General features: G+C 43.3%; 1 protein-coding gene across 5 annotated transcripts in view; it reads right to left on the bottom strand.

The window, feature by feature from the left end:
• Nucleotides 1-13,011: 13,011 nt before the first annotated feature.
• The window catches only part of RGSL1 (regulator of G protein signaling like 1), a 65,048-nt gene continuing 51,896 nt past the window's right edge, over nucleotides 13,012-26,163 (bottom strand). For 2 of the 5 annotated variants that reach the window (XM_084768705.1, XM_084768704.1), the window contains exons 19-23: nucleotides 23,662-23,771; nucleotides 18,968-19,063; nucleotides 16,386-16,458; nucleotides 15,549-15,627; nucleotides 14,546-14,640 (exon numbers count right to left, since the gene is read on the bottom strand). In XM_084768705.1, the coding sequence (XP_084624831.1) occupies nucleotides 14,554-14,640; nucleotides 15,549-15,627; nucleotides 16,386-16,458; nucleotides 18,968-19,063; nucleotides 23,662-23,771 (445 nt within the window). In that variant the 3' untranslated portion in view covers nucleotides 14,546-14,553. Of the gene's footprint in view, nucleotides 13,282-14,545; nucleotides 14,641-15,548; nucleotides 15,741-16,385; nucleotides 16,459-18,967; nucleotides 19,064-23,661; nucleotides 23,772-26,163 lie in introns of those variants that run through there. The other 3 variants (XR_014776702.1, XM_084768706.1, XR_014776703.1) reach the window with 3 other exon arrangements.

The following is a 26,163-nucleotide window of genomic DNA, read 5'->3' as shown; positions in this document are numbered from 1 at the left end:
TGAAGTTGGATTTTCTGTGAGTGACTTGTGATAGAATATATTAACCAAGCACTTCCTGGGTGGTTTAATATACATACTTTGGTTAAGAAGATTAGTCATAGAAGGAAAGGAGAAATACTAAACACATACACATAAGGAAGTGGTGGAACCTCCCCATTTGAGCCAGTAATCAGTAGTCACCTGATTATTAATTTTGTTGTATGAAAGCATTTTCCTTATGAGTTTTCAGCTGGAGGGCTTTCAAGAAATTTTGTGGGTGAAATGTCTAAGCTCCGCCTCTTGAATATGTTAGAGTAAAGCTATCTTTCCTATCTTGTGTGCTTTAATTGGTGCTGCACACAAGGACTGTAAATGGAGAGATGAAAAAAACATGTGCCCAAGGTCATCTCCTGGTTTTGCTGAAAATGGAGTGGACTTCATTTTCCTAAGAGAAATATTACCCTTTACAATTACTTTTTATGTTTAAGGAGAGAAAAATACTTTTGGAACAATAGAATTTTAAATATTCCTTAGATAGAATGCTGGATTGAACGCTGCACAGGTCACACAGCTCTCACAGAGTGTCCCACACTGTCAGTGTTACAGGAGAAATCTTTCCAAATAGTCAGTGTTTTACTTAAAAATTTTAAAAAAGATTTATTTATTTTTATTTTATGTGTATGAGTGGTTTTGTTGTTTGTTTTTCGAGGGTTTCTCTGTATAGCCTTGGCTGTCCTGGCCTCACTTTGTAGACCAGACTGGCCGCAAACTCACATCGATCCACCCGTCTCTGCCTCCTAAGTGCTGAGATTAAAGGCGTGTGCCACCACCGCCTGGCTTTTTTAAAAATATTTATTTATTTATTTATTATATGGTGTTCTTCCTCTGTATACATCTGCAGGCTAGAAGGGGGCATGAGATCACATTGTAGGTGGTTGTGAGCCACTATGTGGTTGCTGGGAATTGAACTCAGGACCTCCGAAAGAGCAGTCAGTGTTCTTAACCTCTGAGCCATCTCTCCAGCCACCCCCTCCCTTTTTTGAGAGTATAACTGCATCATTTCCATCTTTCCTTACCCTCCTTCAAACCCTTTCATATACCCCCTCCTTGCTTTCCAACTCATGACCTCTTTTTCATTGATATATCTTTATCAATATCAATTGATGTATATGTTATATCAAATATATCCATTAGTAATTAATTGATATATATCAATAAATAAAAAAGGTCAGAACATATGGCAATATAATATCTTTGAATGCACAATACACCCTACTCAGTCTATAGAATGTTATTTATTCTGTATATGGCTTTCTTTGGCATTGGATAACTAACCGGTGCGTTCTTCCCTGGGGAAGGCCATTTCTCCTGCTCTCAGCATCCCTTAGTTACTTGCAGTTCTTTGTGTACAGTTGAGACCTCATGAGTTTCCCCCTTTTGGTTAGCATGCCCATTGGTGTCATTCTTGCCAGCTCATGTTCAGGCAGTCATGTCGGTGACAGAAGGGACACTCTGAAAATCCTTCTATTATCACTCTAATACCAAAACCATGTAAAGACACAACAAAAGAAGAAAACTACACCAATATTTCTGGTGAATGTAAATTCAAAAATTCTCAGCAAAATGGTTGCAAACAGAGCACTGACACATCCAAAAGATCTTCCACCATGACCAGGTTGGATTTATCCCTGAAATGCAGGGATGGGTCAACATATGTAAGTGAATACATATAATAAACCACACGAATGGACTTAAAGACAAAAAGCCACACGGTCATCTCAATAGAAGCAGAGAAAGTCTTTGATAGAATCCAACATGCCTGCATGATAAAAGTCCCAGAGAATGTAGGGAACAACGTTTAGGGACCACGGGAGGCATATTTCAATGTAATAAAAGCAATATAGAGAAACCCACAGCCAACATCATCCTAGATAGAGAAAAGCTTGAAGCAATCCCACTGAGCTCAGGAAAGAGACAGGGGGTACTGGGGCTGGAGAGATGGCTCAGTGGTTAAGAGTACTGTCTGCTCTTCCAAAGGACCCAGGTTCAATTCCCAGCTCCCACATGGCAGCTCACAACTGTCTAACTCCACTTGTAAGGGATCTGACACATTCACACTAATGCATATAAACTAAATAAATTACTTGGGGGGGGGGCTGTTGACAATCCCCACCTGTAATCCCCACCTGTAATCAATAGTGTGCTCAAAGCACTAGCTGGAACAGTGAGGCGAATGAAGCAAACCAAAGGGATGCAGATAGGAAAAGTAGTTAAATTATCCCTGTTTACAGATGATATAATGTTATACACAACTAAAGATTCTATCAGAAAATGTCTAGAAACGACAACACATCCAGGGGTACATTTTTTAAGGAAAGATGTGCTTAGTAGCATGTGACCGTAATCCTGGCTCTTCTATGGCAAGATCGGAGCAGAGACAGGAGAACTACCACAGGCTAGGAGGCTGGCTAGCCTGGGGTACACAGAGGCGAACAAACCCCACCTCTTAAACAAAATAGAAGGTAAGGCTCTACATACAGAGCTATCTCTTGTGCTTTGAAAATGTGAAAAGGACAAGCTGGGAAGATGGCTCAGTGGGTCAAAGTGCTTGCTACGCAAGCGTCAGGACTTGAGTTCAATCCTCAGAGCTCGTGAATGAGCCAGATATACAAGGCTCTCTTATCTTCTGAGTTTCAAGTATGTGCCTTTTTCCCCCTCCTGGGGCATATTTTATAACACGGAGGTTATCCACGTCTTGTTTTCTGTTTTGTTTTTCTTGCCTTTTAAAACATAGATCAAGTGATAGTGACTCACACAGGTGGAAGGTTTGCTTCTGATATGTTGGGGCCTCAGTGGCTGGGCAACCGAGGAAGTAGAGAATTATGTTATGAATCATCTACAGAACAGAGCTATTCTGCCCTTGCTGTCCAAATAATAGACATACCACAGGAGGCAAATCAGGTCCTAATCACTGAGCTCATAAAACCTGGCTAGGTGTGGGGCTGGGTTGGATGTGGTAATAAAGATACAGTATAAAGATGTGCTAGTAAAGATACAGCTTGCTAGATGTGAATAATGTGTAGGAAGGAAGTTAATCAGCATAGAGAGGGGTCGGGTATTAGCCGAGCTGCATCACAGGGAGCTAACTAAGCAGAAACCCGAAGGAAGCAACAGAATCACATGCAGAGATATTGAAGGATTGAGGAAAGGAAACAGCAAGTTGAAAGGTCCTGGGCCACGTTCACACCCGACCTGCTCGTGGAATATGAAGGTGTGGTGAACCAAATAGAGAGGCCATCTACGAGACGCCCACAGCAGGGAGGAAAGGAAACAGAGAGTTTGGACTTCTATGATTCAGGATAAGAATTCTTGGAGAACTGAGAGCAAGGCGTGGCATGATCCATTTAAATTTTAAGAGAGAATTGCTCTGGCTTCTCCGTGAACAGACTTCAGCGGGGCAGAGTAGAAGAGGGTGGATGCCTTCGTGGCAGAAGATTTATGGTGCAGAACACGCTTTGGACTGACTGGAGACTAGTACAGTGGATGAAGGAGGTAGGAAGCAGGTCCTCTGTGGCCTTACTGGGCAAAAGACTTTGAGTTTCATCTGAGAGCAACAGGGTAAACTCTGGAAGGGTCTTTAGCATGGAAGTGAGACACTCGCATTTGTTTTTAGGGAGACCACAGGGAGGAGGGAGGAGGCAGGAAACAAGGCCTCATGCCTACTTTCCTTGAGTTCACATTGTAGGAAGTTTCTCACTCCTCAGAGGGTCACACATAACTGAAAAATTTGTTCCCTTCACTCCTTCTGTAGCAGCATCGTGTACAACCACCTTTTGGCCTCTACTTCTATTCCTGAAGTGGGTGATTTTTCTTCCCATCCCCAAGCTCCCAGAACGATGACACAAGAGACTCAAAAATACTATACAAATACCTAGGCCATATAGCGAGATTCTTCTCTGACCAGCTTATAACTTAAAATACCCCATTTGTACTATCCTTAATTCTAACTCGTGGGTGGTTACCTGTGCTCAGGCACCAGGTACCATCCTCTTCACATCTTGCCAGCTGAATAATTTTATTAATTGCTCTGAGATCTGTCAACATCCTCCATTTCCCAGATTTCTTTTTAATGACAAACATAGGAGAATTTCAAAGGCTGGTCGAGCCTTCTAGATATTGAGCCTCTAGCTGTTCTTGTACCTGTAATTTTTCCTTTGTCATAGACCATTGTTCAGTCCAAATATGGTGGTCAATCAACCACTTTAGTGGTAAGGTTGTTGGTGTTTTATCAGCAGTGGCTCCCCAGTGTAAAGTCGAAGTGTCATCTTCTGCTGTGTCTTGCTTATGGACAGCCTGGACAGTCTGTAACTGTCTTTGATAATGTTTTTTAATTAATTTAATTTTTTAAAATCAGGAGTATCACCTGTTTTGTGTCTTGCCTCTGACGTTGGAGGGATGTTAATATGTGTTTTCCACTGTTGTAACAGATCTCTTCCCCATAGGTTTATGGCTCTATTAGCCATGCATGGACTTAATTTTCCTATTTGACCTTCAGGATCTGTACAGTTAAGTCATTTGATACTTTATTTTATCTGGAATAAAGTTCTAACTCCTTGAAATTGGATGTCTACCTCTTTGTTTGTTTGTTTGTGTTTCAAGACAAGATTTCTCTGTGTAGCTTTGACTATTCTGGATTCACTTTGTAGATCAGGCTGGCCTGGAACTCACAGAGATCAGCCTGCCTCTGCCTCCCTGAGTGCTGAGATTACGCGTGCGCCACCTCTTGAAGTGGCCAATCTGGAGGCCAAGATTTTGGAGAGATAATGGTGCTATCATCTCCAATAATCACCATTCCTTCAATTTCAATATAATTTATAAGTACCTTTAATTATGGCCTCTAATCATCTATAGAACTTTGCTAAAACATTTGGGTTTTTTGGTTCCCGGATTTTTTTCATTTTATCTATAGAACTTGCTCTGATTTTGATATATGGTTTATTAACGTCTGTTTTCAGGGCAGTGGTGTTTGTTTTGTGGGGGATTATTTTCACTACTTGGTATTGGGGACTGTAAGAGTTTATTTCTTTCTCAAGTCTCTGATGGGACTGAAGACTAAACAGTTATAGTTTTACAATTAGGTTAAGTTGTTTGGGATCTAAGAAGATGTTTTTAGATAGGTAATACTAGTAAAGATGAATTAATTTAGGTACAGAACTCTAAACACACCAAGATAGAATAGATGGTAGAATACTTTCTCCTAAGTTGCCAAATGCATTTGGACTGAACATTGTGAATGTAAAACTTACCTAATAGTTTCCATAATTGTATCATAATTATTATTTTTGTATATTAGTTTATTATTGAAAGGAAAAGAGCCTTTTATTGGACTTAAAGGGAGAAATTTTGGCATAATATTTTGTGTATTGTGTAAAGTTTACCTTGTTCATTCAAATGCTGATTTCTGTACCCCACTATCTGTGTTCAATCTGGACATGGGATTGTAATGTTTCTTATAAGTATCTCCTGTCTCAAGTTTTTGTAAACATGCCCACCATTTGTTCTCTGTTCTGTCCATAAAACACCAACCAGCCAGTACTGAGCAGTACAGAGAATAGGGTGGAACATCTGGGTCCAGCAAGGGGAGGAGAGACAGAGAGAAGAAGTGAGGATATTGAGCCACGAGGAGAGGTCTAGGAAGGGTTGGGAGAAGTTAACCAGAGGATTGCAAATGCAAGTATAATGTGCATTGTGGCTGAAAGGAAGCTAGGCCAGCTTGGAGGTTTAGGATGGAATAATAGTTGCTCAGTATTGTGCTCAAGCCTAAATAAACAACTCATGGTCTCCTTATGCCGTTGTTCGGGGAAACAGCTGGCTAAAGAGTGACTGCCATGCCGGGCGTGGTGGCCCGTGCCTCGGGAGGCAGAGGCAGGTGGATCACTGTGAGTTCAAGGCCAGCCTGGTCTACAAAGTGAGTCTAGGAGAGCCAAGGCTACACAGAGTTACTGTCACACTAATAACTATGTGACTCATTATTAAATATTAGTAATCATTCTACGTATGCTGGACCTGAAAATCATGACTTCCGGTATAAAAAAAGGCTGCCCTTCATGAAGAGGAGCACCTCAGACCTGAGCAGCACAGATCTGAAGATTAAGAAAAGCAGCAGAGGGGGCTGGAGAGATGGCTCAGAGGTTAAGAGCACTGTCTGCTTTTCCAAAGGTCCTGACTTCAGTTCCCGGCAACCACATGGTGGCTCACGGCCATCTGTAATGTGATATGATGCCCTCTTCTTGCCTGCAGGTGTACATGTAAGCAGAGCACTGTGTACATAATAAATAAATAAATAAATATCTAAAAAAAAGAAAAGAAAAGCAGCAGAGGACTACAGCTGCAGATGGGAAAACGAATGCTTAAACAAAACCAAGCCTGGTGGCATCGACTTTAGACAATGTAATGAACAGCATCTGGCATCAGATATTAGGAAGTACATCACATATGCTGGCAAACAGGGGAAAACCCATAAACGATTCCCTGAACTAAAGGCAAAGTGGGATGATAGACCAAGAGGCTCACTGTAGTACCACAGTATTTATTTTAGCCTACTCAGGGCATTCATCATAATGACAGGTCTAGAGTCCTGTCAGGTTCCTTGGGGGACCAAATCTGAAGGACTAGTGACTCCTTACACTGTGCCAAGAAATAGCTAATCTATCTTGTGTGCCCTTTGAATTATCCTTTACCATGCATTTGATGTTTATAACATGAGACAGACATACACTCTGTGTATCCGTGCTGTCTGGACAGTATCAAGATGTACATCTAGGAGATAGTCAGTCTTAGGGGGCAGGCATCAGGGCCCCTATGTGCTCATAAAGGGAAGAAGGCGTGTCAATTGTGTGGGCATTTACATGTATTAATACCTGCCCCCAAGGACTTCAGTCCATCTGACCAAGATGGGTTTGCTTCAGGGCCCACATCTGTTGCTTTGCAAGCTGTTCTCTCTCTCCACCAACCTTACTACTGCAGAGCTGTATGGGAGGCAAGACTGCCCTAGCACAGCATGTGTTTGAACCCAGTTCTGGGCAACACGCTCTATGAAATGGGTGCCCTGGTGACTTCTCTTTGTCTAGAAACTTGGATGAGGCCAGTAGCTGTATTTGTGTACGTTAAAGTTTATTAATAGCCATTGCTGTCACAATGCAACTGATTTTGTTGACATGCATTCCAAGTCCTGCACGGGCATGAGACAGTGGATAGGGAGTTCCCCTAAACGTTCACTGAGAGAGAGAGAGAGAGGGCATGACGGCATTTGGGAAGAAGAGGCAGGCACATCTCTGTAATTTTCTGTTTGTTTGTTTTTTGAGACAAGGTTTCCCTGTGTAGCCCTGCCTGTCCTAGACTCACTTTGTAGACCAGGCTGGCCTCGAACTCACAGTGATCCTCCTGCCTCTGCCTCCTGAGTGCTGGCATTAAAGGCGTGCACCACCACACCCAGCCATCTATGTGATTTTTGAGGATGGCCTGATTTAAAAGTGGGTTCTAGTGGGACCCATCTAAAGAAACAAAACCAGAACCACCAAATTCCCTCAAAGGACCACACACCAAACTAGTCCAGGCTGGACCAGCCCATTACCTCTAGTTTTGAGATGGGCTCTAAGAGTAAGCGTGCTTACTAAGGAACTGCCAGAAAGCTGTTAGGGTGAAGTGGCCATTGCTTTGCTTGGGGAGGGGTACCTTGATTCAGGTAGAGGAGTCTTGGGCTGCCAAGTGATTCCTTCTTTTACCTGACTCAGGGATGGACTGGCCACCTCCTCTTGCGTTCAAGAGTTTGAAGATTTGCAAGATAGTCACCTAGGGACCCAGTAGGTAGTTTCATAGGTAAAAGGGCCAAAAACAGGCTGTAGTTCTATATAGTCAATGAGCTGTTAAAATATATATTGCGTTGTTTTTAATACGCAAGGTGCTATTTTGAGTTGGAGTGTGCAATGTCGAGGGCTGAGGGTTATTAGCTAGGCTCCTGAGCACACCTTTTGGAAGGACAGTTCACATCATGATGGGTAAAGTCATGGTTAGTGGTTCAGGATATTGCTTTAAGAGCAAAAACAAAAACAAATGCTGTTTTGGAGGATGTGTCTGTTCTCTGTTCCTTTTCAGAGCTGTGACCAAGAACCTAGTGGTAGTTTTTGTCCTTACTTTTGCTAGAGAACCCACTTCATATGATCACTGTTGATGAGTCACTTCATGGCAGAGGAATGCCAAGAGCCTGCACCTTGGTGTTTCCAGATGCTTCTTGCTTGGGATCTATACCAGTTCCATGTAGCTCCGTTCTTAGCAAATACACTAGGTATAGGTCTAATGAATAATGAAAGCCTACTAATAACCCAGGAGCCCAACAGAACCCTAGCCATCCTTTACCACAAGGAAGATGGGGAAGGGTTGTATTTTATCTTGCACCATGCCTTGAGCCAAGTGGTTCTTATCCAACCAGACCAGCCCTAGGAATCTCATGTTGGTCTGACTTCTGAGTTCCAGAACTTTGTTGGAGTTGACAGCTCATATTGTCATGTATAGTCTCCCATGAGTCTCCCACGAGTGCAGTCCCCCATGAGTCCCCATCGCTTGGCATGACATCAGTGATACAGAGGCAGAAGGGAATGGGAGAAGGATGAGGTCTGATTCAAGCCATCATGCTGTAACCAGTGACAGGACACCAAGTCATGCCCAGAATGCCCACTGCCTTCCCTCCTAGGTAAGCACAAACTGTTTTTGCAAGTCTATAGTTAATCTCCAAGTGCTAGTTGGATTGGAAATTTTGTATACAATTCACCCAGAACTATTGAAGGTACTGGGCATGCCATAAAATCTCAACTTCCTGCCATTCTTTTACAGTCCCTCCAATCTCTACATGCCTGCCTGACAGCTTCCAGAACCTGGTATTTACCCTAGAGGCTGTAGCGCTAACAGGGTCTGTATTGCCCTTACTACCTGAGCTTTGAGTCCAAGCCCATCTCTCCCCCTTCCCAGCCTCAGAGTTCTGCAATGTCTTTCTCACAAGATGAGCCATTCCCAGGGAGTTTTTCAGGGTGAGATTGGCACCAAATATGGAGTGAGGGGTTCTCTTCAGTGCGATAATGTTTGGCTTATTTGGATGAACTTCCCTGTGTTTTTGAGGAGTCAGACAACAGAGATATGCTGATTTCTGGTCATCTCTATGGCCCTTATTTTGGGGGTGACTTCTATTTCATCTCCAGTCACAGAGGATGAGGAGATTTATCCTCAGAGCCAGCAGTGAGTGCCAGAAGAAGAAAAGGGAAAGAGAAGTTGTTCAGATTTCTTACATGAAACTGCCAAGATGTTACTTGGTTTCCTTCTCTTTTCTCGGGTGGCACGGGCATGAAACAAACAATAGACCATCTGCTTTCTCGATATCCTAACTGACTCATTTCTTTGCCATTTTTATTTGCTCATTTTTTTTTCTTATCAGACTGTGTGACACTATGCCCTCTGTCCTGAGCACATTTCCTTTCCCTCAGGCTAACAAACAGCCTTGACTGCATCTTAAATGTCTCACTCAACAACTGGGCTAAGGAGACAGAGAAAAGGGACATACCGTTTTTTTTTTTTTTTGAAAAATAATTTCTAATTTATTTCTTAACAATTTCATACATGTACATAATATATTTTGATCATATTCATTTCCCATTCCCACTTATTATTCCACTCTCCCTCCTAAGATCTTTCTTCTTCCCAGTACACTCCCTCCTACTATCATGTGTACCTCTTTAATAACCTAGTGAGTCTAGGTAGAGCTGTTGGTCTTGTATGGGTGTTGGGGTTTTTTACTAGCTCATGGAAACTTAATGGTGGCCACACCCCTGGAGAGGGCATACCACCCAGGAGGGAGTGTGTCATTTTTACTTTTTATAATTCTAGCTGTAAAAATGAGTTATATTCAGTCCTTGAAAGCCCTGAACATGGATGGCTCACTGTGTGTTGAGTTTCCAAGCAATGCTGTGGTCTCTCTCAGTGATGTTCTATGGACTACATTTCCCAGTCAGACCTTTGATTTGGCCACTCCTTTCTCATGCTTAGGCTAATTCAGCCTACAAGGGGACATTTCCTTGGATCCGGTAGGGATTGTGTAGGTGTTCTCTAAGGCCCTAGTCCAGTGGTTCTCAGCCTTCCTTCTGCTGCGACCCTTTAATACAATTCCTCATGTTGTGGTGACCCCAACCATAACATAATTTTGTTCCTACTTCATTACTGTACTCTTCCTACTGTTATGAATCGAATCAAATATAAATGTCTGCTATGCAGGATATCTGAAATGTGACCCCTGTGAAAAGGTCCTTGAATCTTCCCCAAAGGTCATGACCCACGGGTTGAGAACCACTGCCCTACTAAACTGCAATATCACTAGTTCTCTCAGATACATTTCATACCAGAGGAAGGTCACCTTCTATCATGTTGCAGAATCTCACCATGTAGGCAGACAAGACTCTCATGGAGGGGAGTTTGGAAGTTTTCAAAATATCTAACAGTTCCACAGTGGCAGTCCCAGTCTCAATCCCAGTCTCGTGAGCGGGACAGCTCCTGCATTGGAATTTCATGAACCTTTGCTCCTAGGCAGGAGCATCTCTATCCCCAGCTGCTTCAACTACAGGTTGTTTCTCACTCTTGCAGGGATTCAAATTCTTTGCATGCCACAGATTGTGAAATGATCTGGTTTTGTCTGTTTCCTTTCAGTCACACAAAATGATAGACTAAGTGTCCTCAGGCTGATGAGAAAGTGTGAGAGAGGGAGGGAGGCAGATGCCTATCCTTTGCGAGTTGTAACCTCTAATTTCTTTGCTCTTTCTTCAGCAGCAACTGGGCACTGACCTGACCAGCCCACAGTAATGGCTGCCCTGTGCAGTGGCCGAATGCTACCCTTACTTTCCATCTTAGCTAAATAGAACTCAGCAAGAGTTCTCCTGGCTGCTCCTAACCCAGTACCCATAGCCATATGGCAGGTAAAAAGCATTCAACATATAACATGCTCCTCCAAACACAGAATAAGATGGCAAGCCTGAGATTTCCCAGGATGCTTTCTTTCCTGCACTCATCTGCTTGGTTTGCTGAATGGCTTTTCACGGGCTCTACAATAATTTGCCTGTAGTGTGTTAACTCCTCCCCGAATGAACTGCTTAGTTATAAATACTAAAGTACATGAGTAAGAAGTACATAGGGGGAAACTAGGAAATCAAAACAGCAAGTTATCCCATGTTCATGGACAGGCAGATTCAAAATTGTAAGATGCTAAAATGTTGACACAGTGCAAATGCTGTTAGGACAACAGTTCTTTCTTGGGCCTTTGCAAATGGTCCTTTTACTACCTGGCCTGGGGTCATCCACGTTTCCTTGTGACCTTTGTCCTTCCCCACTTCCGCTGACCCTACATAGGTTTCCGGTTCTCGGCACATGAGTGAGTTCCTGAATTTTCAGACAGATCGTGGCTATACGCAGTATCGCAATGGACTTAGAATTGTCAAATGAGGCCATCAAGTGCTCATTTAGACTAACACCCAGCACAGCCACCCATCTCTACAGGAACCAGTCCTCGCCAGTGACCGTCCTGCAGCGCAGGTGAGCCCACCTCTTTACTCATAGCCTCACTTTACCTACAGATTTTCAGCACTTGTAGTTCTCCATCACTCCTGGAAAGTCCAGAGCAATGCCTCAGGGCACAGGACTGGAGAAGAGAAATTCCCTTCACCGAAGAGGAACCTTCCTTGTTGAGCAACCCACCCCAGTTCCAGCTCCAGTGTTAGGGATCAAAACTCTCAGGCCCCCCCCCCAAAAAACCCAAAAAAACAAAAAAACAAAACAAAAACAACAACAAAAAAAAAACCTCTCAGGCCCATGCTATTTTTGGAGGGTTGAGAAATCTATTATATAGGTCACTAAATTAAATCTGAATATTAAACAAAAAAAGTAATTCTTTTAGTAAGGCTAATTTTTTTTCATACAGCACTTAGATATGCTTATGCTAAAAATTATTCATTGATTATATGCAATTCCTATTTATCCAGGTTTCTAGGTTTCATCCATCATAGTGGTAAAAGACTATCTGAGAACAATTTAAAGGGGCATTGTTTATCCTGCCTCACAGTTTTAAGGAGTTCAGTTCATGGTTACTTGGCCCAGTTTGGGCAGGGCTTCATGATGGTGGCCGTGTGTGGTGGGGAAGGCTCCTCAACTCATGTTAGAAGGAAGTGGAGAGAGGGAGAACAAGAAGGGGCCAGGGAAAGCTATGCCTCCAAATGACCTACCCACCCACCCACCCACCTTCTACCTTTTACTACCTCCCAGTAATCTACCCCGTTACGGAGTCATCAGTGGATCGACTCACTCATTAGGTCAGAGCCCTCGGGATCTCCTGGTGGCTGGGAAAGCCATCAGACAGATACAGAAGCAGACGACTTAGTGGTCTCTAAGGTTGCTCTCAATGTAATCAAGCAGATGGGATTAACCACCACACTAGGTATTCTGTGTGTGTGTGTGTGTGTGTGTGTGTGTGTGTGTTTTTAAACAAAACGAGAAGGGCGCTAGGGATTGAATACACTAAGCAAGGACTCTGCGACTGAACATACTTAGCCCAGTTTCCCCCCCCCCCCCCCCCGAATTGATTGTAATTATATGTGTTTGTGGGGCACAGTATGGCATTTCAACTCTCATACAAAATATGTACTGTCTGTATCAGGTCATCATCATGTCCATGTCTTCAGATATTTATTTCTTTGTTGGGGACACTCAAATTTCTTTCTATTATATAGAGATGTATTGTTTTCTATCATAGTTACCATACTGCGTTATAAACATGTGGGCTTTCTTCTTTCTACCCAACAGCGTGCCTGTTCCTTCTGCTAACCATCTTGAGCCACCCCGACCTCCCAGGCTTTTGGTAATCTATACCTTATCCCTTATTTCTGTGAGCTTGTCTACTTCAGCTTCAACATGTAAGTGAGAATGTAAGATAGTAAATAGGGCATATCCTTTATTTTTTCAGCCCTGATTACTGTATAGGGGTGAGGGCTGGCACCCCAAGGTGCTGTACACACAAGCCAATCCCTCTTGAGGAAACATCTGGATCCAGTGGAAATGAGGGACGGACGTCTTCACGTTCCTCGTGTCACTCTCTGATGTGTGTACCTGCAGAGGCTTCTCTGAAGGTGAGGGCACATCCTCCAGTCTCTCTTGCCTTCCTTCCTTCTTTCTGTCTCTTTTGATCACCCCTTACTCTGATTGGGCTGTATTAACTTCCTAAAAAAATTAAAACTTCATAAAGCACCAAGAATTATTGGAATATAGAAGATATTCACTAAAGAAACACTCATTTCCTCTTTGCCGTGGTCATCACGACTGTAACTGATTATTGATCTGATTTTCCAGTAACAGATCAGGAAAAGCAAAAGCGTTCTCTATTACGTTCCCAGCAGTATGCCCAATTCATTTACCCATGTATTTGGTACTTTTTTTTTAATGGAGAAACTATGAATGTGTCACTGTGTCAGGTATTGAAAAGCAGGACGTGTCCTTTGTCCTACAGATTATACAGCACACACCTATAAGGGGCAAGGGACAAACGCCTGCTTATCCTTTTGTTAATGATCAGTGAGAAAACCGGCCGAAGATTGCTCTCAAATGAATATAGCTACCTTTCGTTTCCTTGAGTGAGACTCACCTACTGCCAATATGTAGGCACTCAGCCACATCTTAATGTACCTGGAGGGCGTTTAGTGTGTCCCCAAAGATACATTTACTAGATTCTCATCAGCCACCCTGTGGCTAGCCTCAAATCCTCTCTGGTCTCATGTGCTGGCCTCTTGCTCTTTTTTTTTTTTTTTTAAAGTTCTTCCTTCAGATCTCAATCCCAGTAACCAGGCACTTCTTTATTCCTTGCCTGGGGTCTTAATTTTTACCCAGTTCTTAAGAATTATAGGGACAGATACCGAGACTGGAGTCTGGGTGGAGCTCTGGGGGTTGTAGGGAAGAGTGCAGGGATGGAAGGTCAGGGAGGAAGCAGGAGCTCCGCTGAGAGACCATCAAGGCCTGTGGATCTGGGCACAGGGGGCCTGCACCAACTGGTGCACCAACCAAGGACGATGCATGCAGAGAGCCAAGGCCCCATGTTCAGATGCAGGCAATGGACAGCTGATTCTCCACATGGGGAGGGCGAGGGGACTTTTGCTGACCCTCTGACATGCACTCTGGTGCCAATGATTTGCTCACTGCCCCTTGGCAAGATGGCCTTTCAGGTACACAGAGGAAGGGGATGTAGGCTATCCTGATGAGACCTAATAGGCTGTGACCAGACAGTGGGATAGGATGCGCTCCCCCTCCCCCATCAGAGGTCTAAGGGACAGGATGCGAGGAGGGCAGAAGAGGGAGGGAGGGCGGAAGTGGGAAGATAAGAGCGAGGGGATAACAACGGGGATGCAATGTGAATAAATGATAATAAATACAATATACATAAAAATGAATTATAATTCTGTTTCATTGTCATGAGTCTTGTTATGAGTTAAGGTCTTGTTCTTAAACTTCAGCCTTGTGAGGCAAGGAGTGCTTCTTTCCTTCCTTCGGAGCCTTTCTTGTGCTGAGTTCCTGCTTTAGCCGGGGTGTCTTGCAGGGGAGGTGAGGAGGGGATGGACACAGATCTTGAGGTACTCTAGCCTATCTCTGACCTCCTCTGAGGACAAATGTCCCTGCTGTCTTTCCCTACCTGCTGTGACTTGAGCCTCACCAGACAGCTCCAGTCTCAGGGTCACATAAGCCCTGTTGTAACATTATAGCATAGCTCATCCTTTGGGAGTCTAGCATGAAAGCTGTCAGTACAGGACACACCTGTGGGCATTGGCAAGGATTCTCTAGTAAGCTCTGTAGCTCTGTATCCTGTAATCTGCAGATACATTGAGCTAGCTGTTCAGTTCCTTTCAACTGAGGGACTGTTTATAAAATCCCGTCATTTTACTCCTGACTTTTTAAAAATAGACATTTAAAAAAAAAGTCTAGTTACTCTAAAGCAAAGGCCATTGTTTGGGTGCTTTGGTTTAAAAAACAACTAATAGATTTCATAGCTCAGGGAAGAGCAACTGTTTCCGCACACGGAAATTTGCAGAAGTGTTTACCACGGGGTGAGGACGTGACAAAGAACCAGAAGTGGTCCACTCAGAAAGTCATTTACTTGCTCAGAGCACTTGCCTAAAAGTCAAGATTTTCTTAAATAACGGACAGGAGTCATTGTGCAAATGGAGCTCAGAGTAACAGCACTTCACTTCCTGTGGAACCTCACTTCCTGTGGAACCTCACTTCCTGTGGAACCTCACTTCCTGTGGTACTTGGTGACATCTCTATCTGACCACCTATCATTGAGATTTCTCAGCAACCTGGAGCAAGGATTTGTGCAAGGCTACGGAACTGTAGAGTAATATCTTAAGCCTAGGTCAGACGAGCTGGTCCACAAACTCACAGGCCCCCAATCTCTTAGAGGTCCCAGGGGCTGTCTCTCACACTCTCTGTCCATATCTTACCTGCTGGAGTCTGGTATTGCTTTGTATGGGATGCCCAATTCTCTTTGCTCTTTCAGGATGGTGCCAAGACACTTCATTTCTGACCAAAAAGGATTCTGTCAGTGTTAGGAGGCTGCTAAGGGATGGTTTGCTTCTGATCTGGCCCTGACTTGATTACTTCTTTTCTTTTTTTGGATGTAGGGCATTTTTGGTCTAAAAGAAGAGATAAAGGGGGAGCAGGGCAAGGCTGGGGAGAGGGTTCAGTTGGCAAAATGCTTGCTGAACAAGCATGAAGCCCTGAGTTTGGGTTCTGAGCATCCACGTCAAAAGCCAAGCGTGATGGTGTGTGCGTGGAATCCCATCCCTGGGTAGGCAGAGACAGAGTAATCTCTAAGATTCATTGGACAGCTGGTTTAGCTGAACTGGAGACTCCAAATACAATGAAAAAAGCTACTTAAAAAAAAAGGTGGAAAGTGACCAAGGAAGACACCTAGTGTTGACCTCTGACCTCCACATGTGTACCCACAAATGTGCATGTGTGCCTGTGCACACGTATATGCATACATGTACACATACATAGGGAGAGGGCGATAAACCATAAAATAAAATAACTAAAATTACACAAAATGCTGGCATGACCAGAATGAAAATACTTTGAAATGCTTGTCCTATCTGAAAGTGAGCAAAAACACCTCCCCCCGCAGAGAGTTATTCTTCCCCTGGTTGCTGGGACTTGGGGTATACTAAGCTTCACTTGGTCCTACATGCAAGGGTAGTGTCAGAGCATGGAGCAGGACTCTGGGAAGTTCATCCTGTCACGCACTGTGTATGTAGTCGGAACACTCAGCTCATACCTACCTCAGGGCAGAAGAGCTCAAATGCACTACCGAGCCGGCAGTTCGGATTGGCTGGGTGAGGTTGCTAGAAGAAGCTTAAGACAGATACAAACAAAAAAGTCAGAATGCACAGCACACTGCATACCCTGCTTCTGCAGTACTCTACCAGAATATTGAATAGATGTGAACAGGTCAGATACATTCTTGGCTTCTTTTTCACATTTATTTCTAAACTAGATTATTTTCTTGTCGTTTTGAGGAAAGATTTTTAGTTAACCGATTATGCACCACATTTTTGAGTTGTGACCTATGGAAAAACTAAGAGCACAGAGTGATACTTTTAATTATTATAGACATCAACTAAGCATCATGTATCTTACTTACTTACTTACTTATGAGGAGACACCATGGTTGAGGTAACTTATAAAAGAAAGCATTTAATTGGGGCCTTGCTCACAGTCTTAGAAAGCCTTATGATCATCAAGGCGGCAGGTAGATACGCATGGTGCTGAAGCAGTAGCTGAGAGCTTTACATCTTGATCAGAAGGCAGCAGCCAGAAAAAGAGACAATGGACCTGGCATGGGCTTTTGAAACCTCAAAGCCCACCCCCAGTGACATATTTCCTCCAACAAGTCCACACCTCTTAATCCTTCTAATCCTTTCAAATAGTGCCACTTCCTGATAACTAGGCATTCAAATACATGGGCCCATGGGGGAATCATTCTTATTCAAATCACCACACTATGTTATGTGTTTTGGAAATACTTTGCTTTGCTTTTCTGAATACCAAGGGGTACCTTGTTGTAACAGCATTGTAACCCATGTAAAGGCCCCTAAACTCTATTTAGTTGCTTAATAAATATACTGGTAAGGTGAGCACAGTGGCACATACCTGTAATCCCAAAACTCAGAATCAGAGATGGAGATCTCTGTGAGTTCAAGGCCAGCCTGGTCTACAAAGTGAGTCCAGAACAGCCAAGGCTATACAAAGAAACCCTGCTTCAAAACAACAACAATAACAATAAACAACAACAACAAAAATATGCTGGCATTCTTAGAAGTGAAAAAAAAGAATGTTTATGAATGAGTGGAATTAGAAATATTTTTTTTCTAAAATTTTAAAGATTCTTCTCCTCTTTTTCTCTTCTTTTTGAGAGTTTCTGTATGAAGCCCTTGATGTCCTGGAACTTACTAAGTAGACCAGGCTGGACTTGAACTCACAGAGATCTGCCTGCTTCTGCCTCCTGCGTGCTGTAATTAAATTTATGCTTATTATTCTCTCTCTCTCTCTCTCTCTCTCTCTCTCTCCCTCTCTCTCTCTCTCTCTCTCTCTCTCTGTCTCTCTGTCTCTGTCTGTCTGTCTGTCTCTCTCTCTCTCTCTCTCTGTGTGTGTGTGTGTGTGTGTGTGTGTGTGTGTGTGTGTGTGCACCATGTCAGAGCAGGAGCCTACAGAGGTGTCAGATTGTTTTGCAGCTGAAATTATACGAGCTACCTGATATGGACGCTGGGAAATTGAACTCAGATCCTCTGCAAGAGCAGTACATGTTCTTACTCACCAAGCCATCTCTCTAGCCCAGTAATATTTTTTATTTGCCAGCTATAAGGATGTAAATTTAGAGATATCTTCATTCTGTATAAATACATACATTTCATAAAATAGTTAATGGCCATGTGTGTGGTTCAAATCAATCAGTTGCCATTAGGTTTGAAATTTATTATTAGTATAGAAAGGGTGCATTGCATTCACTTCTACTTTTGCAGTAAGAAATTTTTAGATGCAAAGTTGCCTGCTTTCACATTCCAGGGAAGGGCTGGGCAAGTGAAGGTATGCTCTGATGCTGTGAGAGGGTATAGGAATCCTGGTTTGTATGATTCATTTTTTTCCCTTGGAAGATCTTTCATATGGTTACAGAGGCTACAATGTCTGTCATATAAACCCATGGAAGTAAAGATCAGACAAGATACACACTAGATTCACATTCATCTTGACATTTCATGCTTTAGAGATACAGAAAAGCAGCAGCCAAATTTTTTTTTGCCAAGTAAAAGCTAATAATAACGAAAGCTAATAATAAGACCTATTGGGAGAGGCTGTGTGTGAAAAAAGGCAAGTGTGAAGCTGACTCCTTGATGTAGAAGATAGGGAAGAAATGCATATACTGTGCTCTCAATATGGGAGGCCAGGACCAGGGGAATTGTTACAGTAGTGAGAAGCTCAGTGGGGGTCTCCAGAAAGCAGGAGGGATGGGATGAAGATGCCCTTCCAAGCAGCAGGTGGACTCTGTGTAAGGAGAAAGCTTTTGGTGCTCTCTTACTAAAGACTGCATGTGATGCCTGAAATGATCAGAGACAGAGGGGCTTATGTACCTTCAAGGAGCTACAAATGAACCAAGACAAAATTGTTCAGGCAAGGGCGCAGAGCCTATAGAGCTCTTCTTACCCATCTCTCCTACCCACAGGCTGTTGTCAATTTGGTTGAGCAATTCATTTCCATTGGAGGAGCTTAGTCTCCTGATAATTAATAAGAGAATGGGCTAATTTGGTCTCAGAACCATTCTCTAGTTAGCCAGGGACCTTTTGCAATGGGTGAAGCTCCAACTCACAGTTTTGGATTGAATTGGCCGCTATATCCCGGGGATGCTGAGGTCGAAACCATTCGGTACCTCTGAGCAAGGTGAACCTTAAGACAGTATGTTCACCTGGGAGGAAAGAAGAAAGCACATTAAAAATCGATAGCATCTGTGAAACAAAACAACAACAGCAACAACAACAACAACAACAACAACAACAAATCTTCTCGAGTAAAGACGACACTCCTGTTTAACATCCTCAGGTTATAGAATGTCAATGGCAGAACATTGTTGATAGCCAAACCTTTGTATCTGTGATCAGGCCTCTAGGGCTGAGAATAGGAAGCAGATCTCAGGGCTCCTCAGATCATGTGACTCTCCAGGCTTGGGACCCTGACATCATAATACCGAGTCTTCTGTTGCCTTCTTCTTTATGTTGGCTACCAAATGAGATTGGAGCTTATTTCTCTGGAGTCCTGTTCTAAGAACTACAACAGAGGTGGGGAGCTCTTCACCTACCGCTAAGGCATGTGGTCTCGGGGCCACTCCTGTACAGGAGAATTCTTTGCTTGCCCTGCCTGCCCACTTCTTCCTTTTCATTCACACCATTTCCTACCTCGGTTTCCACTCTGTCTCCCATAGTTAATATTCGTTGTCAATTTGATTGGCTTCCTAAGCATCTAGGAAACATGTTCCTGTGTGTTTCTGTGAAGGTGTTTTCAGAGATGTTTAGTCCATGGGGAAAGACCCATGGGCTAGGACCCTGGACTGAGTAAGAAAGAGGAAGTGAGCTGAGAGCTGGCATTCTTCTCTCGCTGCTTCCTGATGATGATGCGATGTGGCCACTTCACACTTCTGCTGACGGTCCCCTCCAAGATGGGTTGTTTTTCTCCTTGAAACTTAGGCAAAACGAAACCCTTCTTTTGAGTTGCTTGTTGCCAGGTATTTGACCACCGATGCCTTAGTTGCTTTTTCTTTTGCTATGATAAAGCACCTAGAAAAAAAATCTACTCAAGGGAGAAAGGGTTTATACATCAAGAGTAGAAGCCAATCACGGCAGCGCAGTTAAGGTGGCAGAAACCTGAAGCAACTGGTCAGGACGCACCCACAATTAGAAAACAGGGAGCCATGAGTGAATGTTTTGCCCAGCTCCACTTCTCCATTTATCCAGTCTAGGATCTCAGTTGGGGAATGGTGCCACCCTCAGTGGGCGGGTATTCTCCTTGAATTAATGTAATCAAGATGCTCCTCCACACACATGCTTAGAGGCTTGTCTCTCAGGTGACAGAAGATTCTGTCAAGTTGACAATTAATACTAACAGTCACACTCTATGCATTGTCAACTTGACATCCAGACATATCATGTTACAAAAAAAATTACATTTTTATGTATGTATGTATGTATGTATGTATGTATGTATGTATGTACGTACGTGCCACAGCACACTTGCAGAAGTCAGTTATCTCCTTCCACTTTGTGGGTTCCAGGGAACAAACTCAGGTCATCAGGCATCTTTACCAACTGAGCCATCTTACCGGCTTCAAGAACATCAACGTTAAGCCATAACCTAGTCCTTGTGCCCATTGGCTCACGACTGCCTTGTAGTACATTGTGTTTGGCTCGACATCAAAAGTTCCCATAGTCATTAAAATTTCCAAACTTTAAGATTCCGAAGTCTTAACTGTTGACCTTCTATAAAAACATACACAAATGAACAAACAATCAAGTAACAAAAACAGAGTCTGGAGAGATGGCTTCACAGATAAGAGCACTCTTAGCTCTTCTCTTGCAGAGGACCTGGTTCAGTTCCTAGCACCCACATGGCAGCTCACTACTGTTTGTAACTGAAGTTTTAGCAGCTCTGGTAACTGTTCTTTACTCCTTGGGCACAAGACATATACGTGGCACACACACATATATGTATAAACACACACATATATGTATATATATGCATATATACACATATATGTATATGTGTGTATATATACATACATACATACAGCGGTGCAAAAGATTCACTTGCATAAAATGAAAATGAAAACAAAGAACATACTTGCAATATAAAATAGCACATAATAAACCTTCCTTCTTCAAAACTGAAGAACTGGAGCTGGGCATAGTGTCACACACCATGATAGAGGCAGGAGGATCTTTTAGTTCATGGGAAGCGTGGTGTACAGAGTGAGTTCCAGGATAGCCAGGGCCAGAACTACACAGAGAAATCCTGTCTTGATAAACAAACACAAACACAAACACAAACACAGTTGAAGAATTGAGTCATAGCAAAAAGTGATGAGAACAAAGCCAACCCAAAATCCAGCAGGGGGAACACCAAATCCTGCAATTCCATATTTGGCATCTGGGGCTTGTGATAAACTTGACTGGGCTCCAAAGGGGTTAAGCAGGTCCCCGACTTCAGCTCTGCCATCTTCAGGGCACATAACCTCTTTGTTAGGACAGCTCTACCCTTCCACAGATCTCCCTGACATGCCACAGTTCTGGCATCCAGTATCTTAGAGTCTCCGCAGCAACTTAAATTCCACTTTCACATCTTAACACAGTAGCCTCTCAATGCCTCCGTGAAGGGACTCTCATTTTGAAAAACCTTGACTGGCCTTAGCTGATCTCTGAAACAGTGGAATAAGGCTACATGCCCCTCTCAATACTGTGTCTTTCATGCCTCCAATATATCCATATTACTATATGGTTGAAATTCCTAAATTTTGCTGCCTGCTTGGATAAAGTCTGATCCCCTAGGACCACAATTGCATCATCTTCCGCTCTCCTTTGAAACAAGCCTGCACTCACAAGTTTAGAGCCTTTGATGTGTGGGGTTCTGCCCAAAGGACACCTTTCCTGCTGTCTCAGTGCAGCTCTCTTTGGCCCCTCTTTAACAACTACAGCTGTTTTCTAAGCACCTGTCTGAATGGTCTCTCATCTTGAAACCTCCTCTCTCCTACAAACCAATCCACTGTCTTTAAATCCAACTTCATTCAAATTCTCTGGACAAGGGTAGAAGGAAACCATATTCTTGGTCAGAGCATCATACAAATGGCTCCCAGTGCAGTTCCTGATAGAGCTCCGAGTCCTTTCCGATGATGCCTAATGGCCTCCACTCTCTTTCCCCTGCTTGAATAACTTTGCAGAAGCTTTCCCTTGGTACTTTTTAGAGGCATCTAGGCCTTTTCCTTTCATGAGTTACCATCTTAATTGGGTGGGTCCTTGCCATAAAGGCACTCCCCCTCTTTACCTCAACCCAGACCAGGCGTCCCTTTGGTCTCCTTTTCTCTTCTGGCACAAGACTTAGCTCCAACATTAAATTTCCATGACCAAAGCACCTTGGGAAGAAAGGGGTCTATTTCATCTTATAACTTACAATCCATCATGAAAGGAAGCTGGGGCAGGAACTCAGGGCAGGAGCCTGGAGGCAAAAATCGAAGCACAGACCATGGAGGGATGGTGCTTATTGGCCTTCCATGGCTTACTCAGCGTGCTTTCTTATACACCCCAGGACACCTGCCCAGGAGTGGCACTGTCCCTAGTGTAGTGTGCACTTTGAAATCAATCATTAATCTAGAAAATGCTCTACAGACATGCCTAAAGGTAATCCAATAGAGGAATTTTCTCAATTGAGGTTTCCTCTTCTCTGATGACTCTAGCTTGCGTCAAGTTAAAAAAATGGTCTAATCAGCATAATGAATTTGTGCCAATAAGACACTACCTGTGGATAAGAAGCCAATGAGGTAGAACTCTCTCTCTCTCTCTCTCTCTCTCTCTCTCTCTCTCTCTCTGTGTGTGTGTGTGTGTGTGTGTGTGTGCACCTTTGTGTTTGTATTGCTTTTCTGTTGCTGTGCTAAAACACCATGACCAGGGCAATTTATAAAAGTGTTTAATTATGCTTACGGCTTCAGTGAGTTAGTGCCTATGATAGCAGGGTCAAGGAATCACTGGGAGCTCACATCTTGATCCTCTACCATGAGACAGAGGGCACTCTGAAAATGGTGCAAATCTTTTGAAGCCTCAAAACCCACTCCCTAGTGAAATACCTCCTCCAACAAGGCCACATCTTCTGAGTCTTCCCAAACAAACAATTTCACAGATTGGGCACCAAGAACTCAAAAATATGAACTTATGGGGGCCGGTCTCATTCAAACCATCACACACTCACACACATACACATATGTTTTATAAATATATGTTCTATAAACATAGCCTATTAAAAATATATCTCACTAATAATCAGAGCACCTAGATATAATCCTACCAATACTTTAATCTTAACTTCTACATTTTCCTAAAACTGTATGCATATGTGTGTATATGTGTATGCATGAAAACACATATATTTATCATTGTGTATCTAGTTTTCTCACTTATCACTACAAAATAAACACTTCATTGAATGGTAAGGTTTCCACGGTGTTAGTCAGATGGGAGCCTCTTAAACAGCAGCCAAAGAAGTAACCACTGCCAGGTGCTCAGCATCCAGAAGCATCCCCAGATCCCCTACTAGGTTTGCTCTGGGTCACAGTCCTTGTCACTAACACCACACACTTCAGCACTAGTGTTACTATTTCTCAGAGGCCACTAACTTAAGGTGATGACCACTACACTAGCTACTTCCCTTGTGCCCTTTAGGTCTTAGACTTAGCTCTTCAGACCTGTGTTCTCTCTTCATTACGTCTCTGGCTGGAGAAATGGGACCATGGGCCTAGAGTGGACTTACCACCACTCCATGGTGGGTACTTGTATGTAGACTTGGGGGGACTTCTTCCATCTTTAAACTTCTTCCCCCTGTACTCTACGTAAGAGCGTTTTGCCTTCCAAGCACAAAACCTGTGGGAAGAATGTCACACAGTCACACACAAGGGCTGGAAGGAACAACAGCTTGGGCGGGACCAGTCATCCCAGACTGTGGGGGGTTGGACAGAGAGAAGTATGGTACACTGCCCTGGGAGAGCTGTCTATCCAAGGAACATTCTCCTTGTCCAGGCTTCGCTCCGGTGAAGGACTGATCTGAACGTGATGTGGTTCCTTCTGGAAGCACAGTCAATGGGGTCTGTGAAGAGGCACTCTGCCCATGTCTGGGGTATAATTAGCTGTGCCCATTTGAACGTCAGTCTATATAACCTCTGTCCAATCTCCTACTAAGTCATCCAGGGTAGCCAGCTGGGTTGCCATACTCCCCTTCCTGAGAGCCCTGATCCTTTCTTTGATCCCAGCAGGCCTTGCCCTGCTAGATAACTGGTTCCTCAGACCTTGTGTACTTACTGTCACTTGAGAGATGTTGCTTCCCCAAGGATTGTGAAACATGCATCACTTCCTCTTTGGTTCCTTCCTCCCAGGACTCCTTGATTAGTTAGATTAGGTTTAATTGCGTGCACTTGAGCTTCCTTGGCTTGAGGTAGGCAGGGGTATGGTTCTTGTCTGCCCCCATCTACCTGCTGCTCAAAAGCAAGACTATTCCATTTCAGTTGCTTTGCTCCAATATACAAAGATGCATTGTAGAATCCTGAGTTAATTGCTTTCTAAGTGATTCTAGCCTAGTGTCGTCCCCCCGCCCCCCCCCTGCCGGCCAGACAGGGTTTCTCTGTGAAATAGCCTTGGCTGTCCTGGAACTCTCTTTGTAGACCAGGCTGGCCTTAAACTCACAGAGGTCCACCTGCCTTTGTCTCCTGAGTGCTGGGATTAAAGGTGTGCACCACCATGCCTAGCCCCTTAATAATTCTGAACCTAAATTCCCTCACATGTGAAACAGGGATAACGATACTTCATCCCCATCTTCTTCTCATGATGCTGAGTGTGGTTTTGTGATGAAACACATCACCACAGCTTTGCACAATGTAAATGTCAATAAGTATATAAGCATCCACAAAGTCCAATCTTCCTGAGTCCGCAGTGGGGGTAGGGAAGCTGAGCACCGAGCAAACAAGAAGCATATATTTTCTAGATGTTTCTGACCCCTTGAACAACTCAGGATGAATTTCTATGAAGCCCTTGATAGAAGCAGAATGAGGTTCTAGATAACAAGTGATAGCCAAAAGTTCTCATTGTTCAGCTTAAATCAAGATTTTGTGCTTGCTTTTTAAAGTTTTGACTGAAGTAACTTGCCTTGGGGGATTGGACAATGAAAGTGAGTGACTGGTAAGCAACCCTGGTAACTATTTGTTAAATACGTTATTCTTATTTTGTGGGCAGGGGTGTTTTGCCTCCCTGTATGTGTGCACCAGGTGTGTGCATAAGGCCAGAATAGGGCATCAGGTCCTCTGGAATTCTAATTACAAATGGTTGTGAGCTGCCATGTGGGTGCTGGGAACTGAACCCAGGTCCTCTGGAAGATCAGCCAGTGCTCTTAATCACTAAATAATTGTTCCAGTTCCTATTAATTTATTTTTAACATTTTTTTTTAATTTTTGAGATAACAATACATCATTTCTCCCTGCCCTTTCCTTCCTCCAAACACCCTTTGCTTTCTTCCAAACTCATGACCTGTTTTTTTTTAATTTATTAATTGTGGTTACATGCACACATATACACACATGTATATACACACATATTACTAAATATAATTTGCCCGTTCTGTATAATGGTACTTGTATGTATGTTTCTGGGGCTGAGGATCTGGTACTAGATACCTGGAAAATTGATGTTGGTGATCTCTTCTCCGGGAAAGACTAATACTCCCACTCTGAGTATTTCTTAGTTGCCTGTAGTTCTTATTGTGGGCCTGCAGCTACGTGGGCTTTCCCTTGTTCACTTTAGCACGTCTGTTGGTGTCCTTGCTCAGTTAATGTTTAGGCAGCCATGTCTTTATAGGGTATAGATTCTGATGTCACAGAAACCTGTACCTTCATTTTAACAAAGGACACATTTTTAAAAAAATGTATTTTTTTCCAAGACAGGGATTCTTTTTTGTAGCCTTGGCTGTCCTGGAACTTACTTTGTAGACCAGGCTGGCTTTGAACTCACAGAGACCAACCTACCTCTGTCTCGCCGAGTACTGGGATTAAAGGCATGTGCTACCCTGCCTAAAAAAAAAAATGTATTTTTACTCATGTGTATGCATGTGTACCTGTTGGCCTGCATGTGCACCACATGCATACAATGCTCACAAAGGGAGCAGAAGAGGGAGTCACATCCCCTATAGCTAGAGTTGTAGGTGGTAGGTGGTTGGCTCTAAGTGGCCTGATGTGGAAAGCTGCTTTTTTTTTTTTTTAAAGAAAAAAGT

This window comes from Acomys minous (genome assembly GCF_964271855.1).
Source record: "Acomys minous genome assembly, chromosome: 1".
Lineage (NCBI taxonomy): Eukaryota > Metazoa > Chordata > Mammalia > Rodentia > Muridae > Acomys > Acomys minous.
Note: the sequence above shows the minus strand (reverse complement) of the source record. Positions and strands in the feature narration are given on the sequence as shown.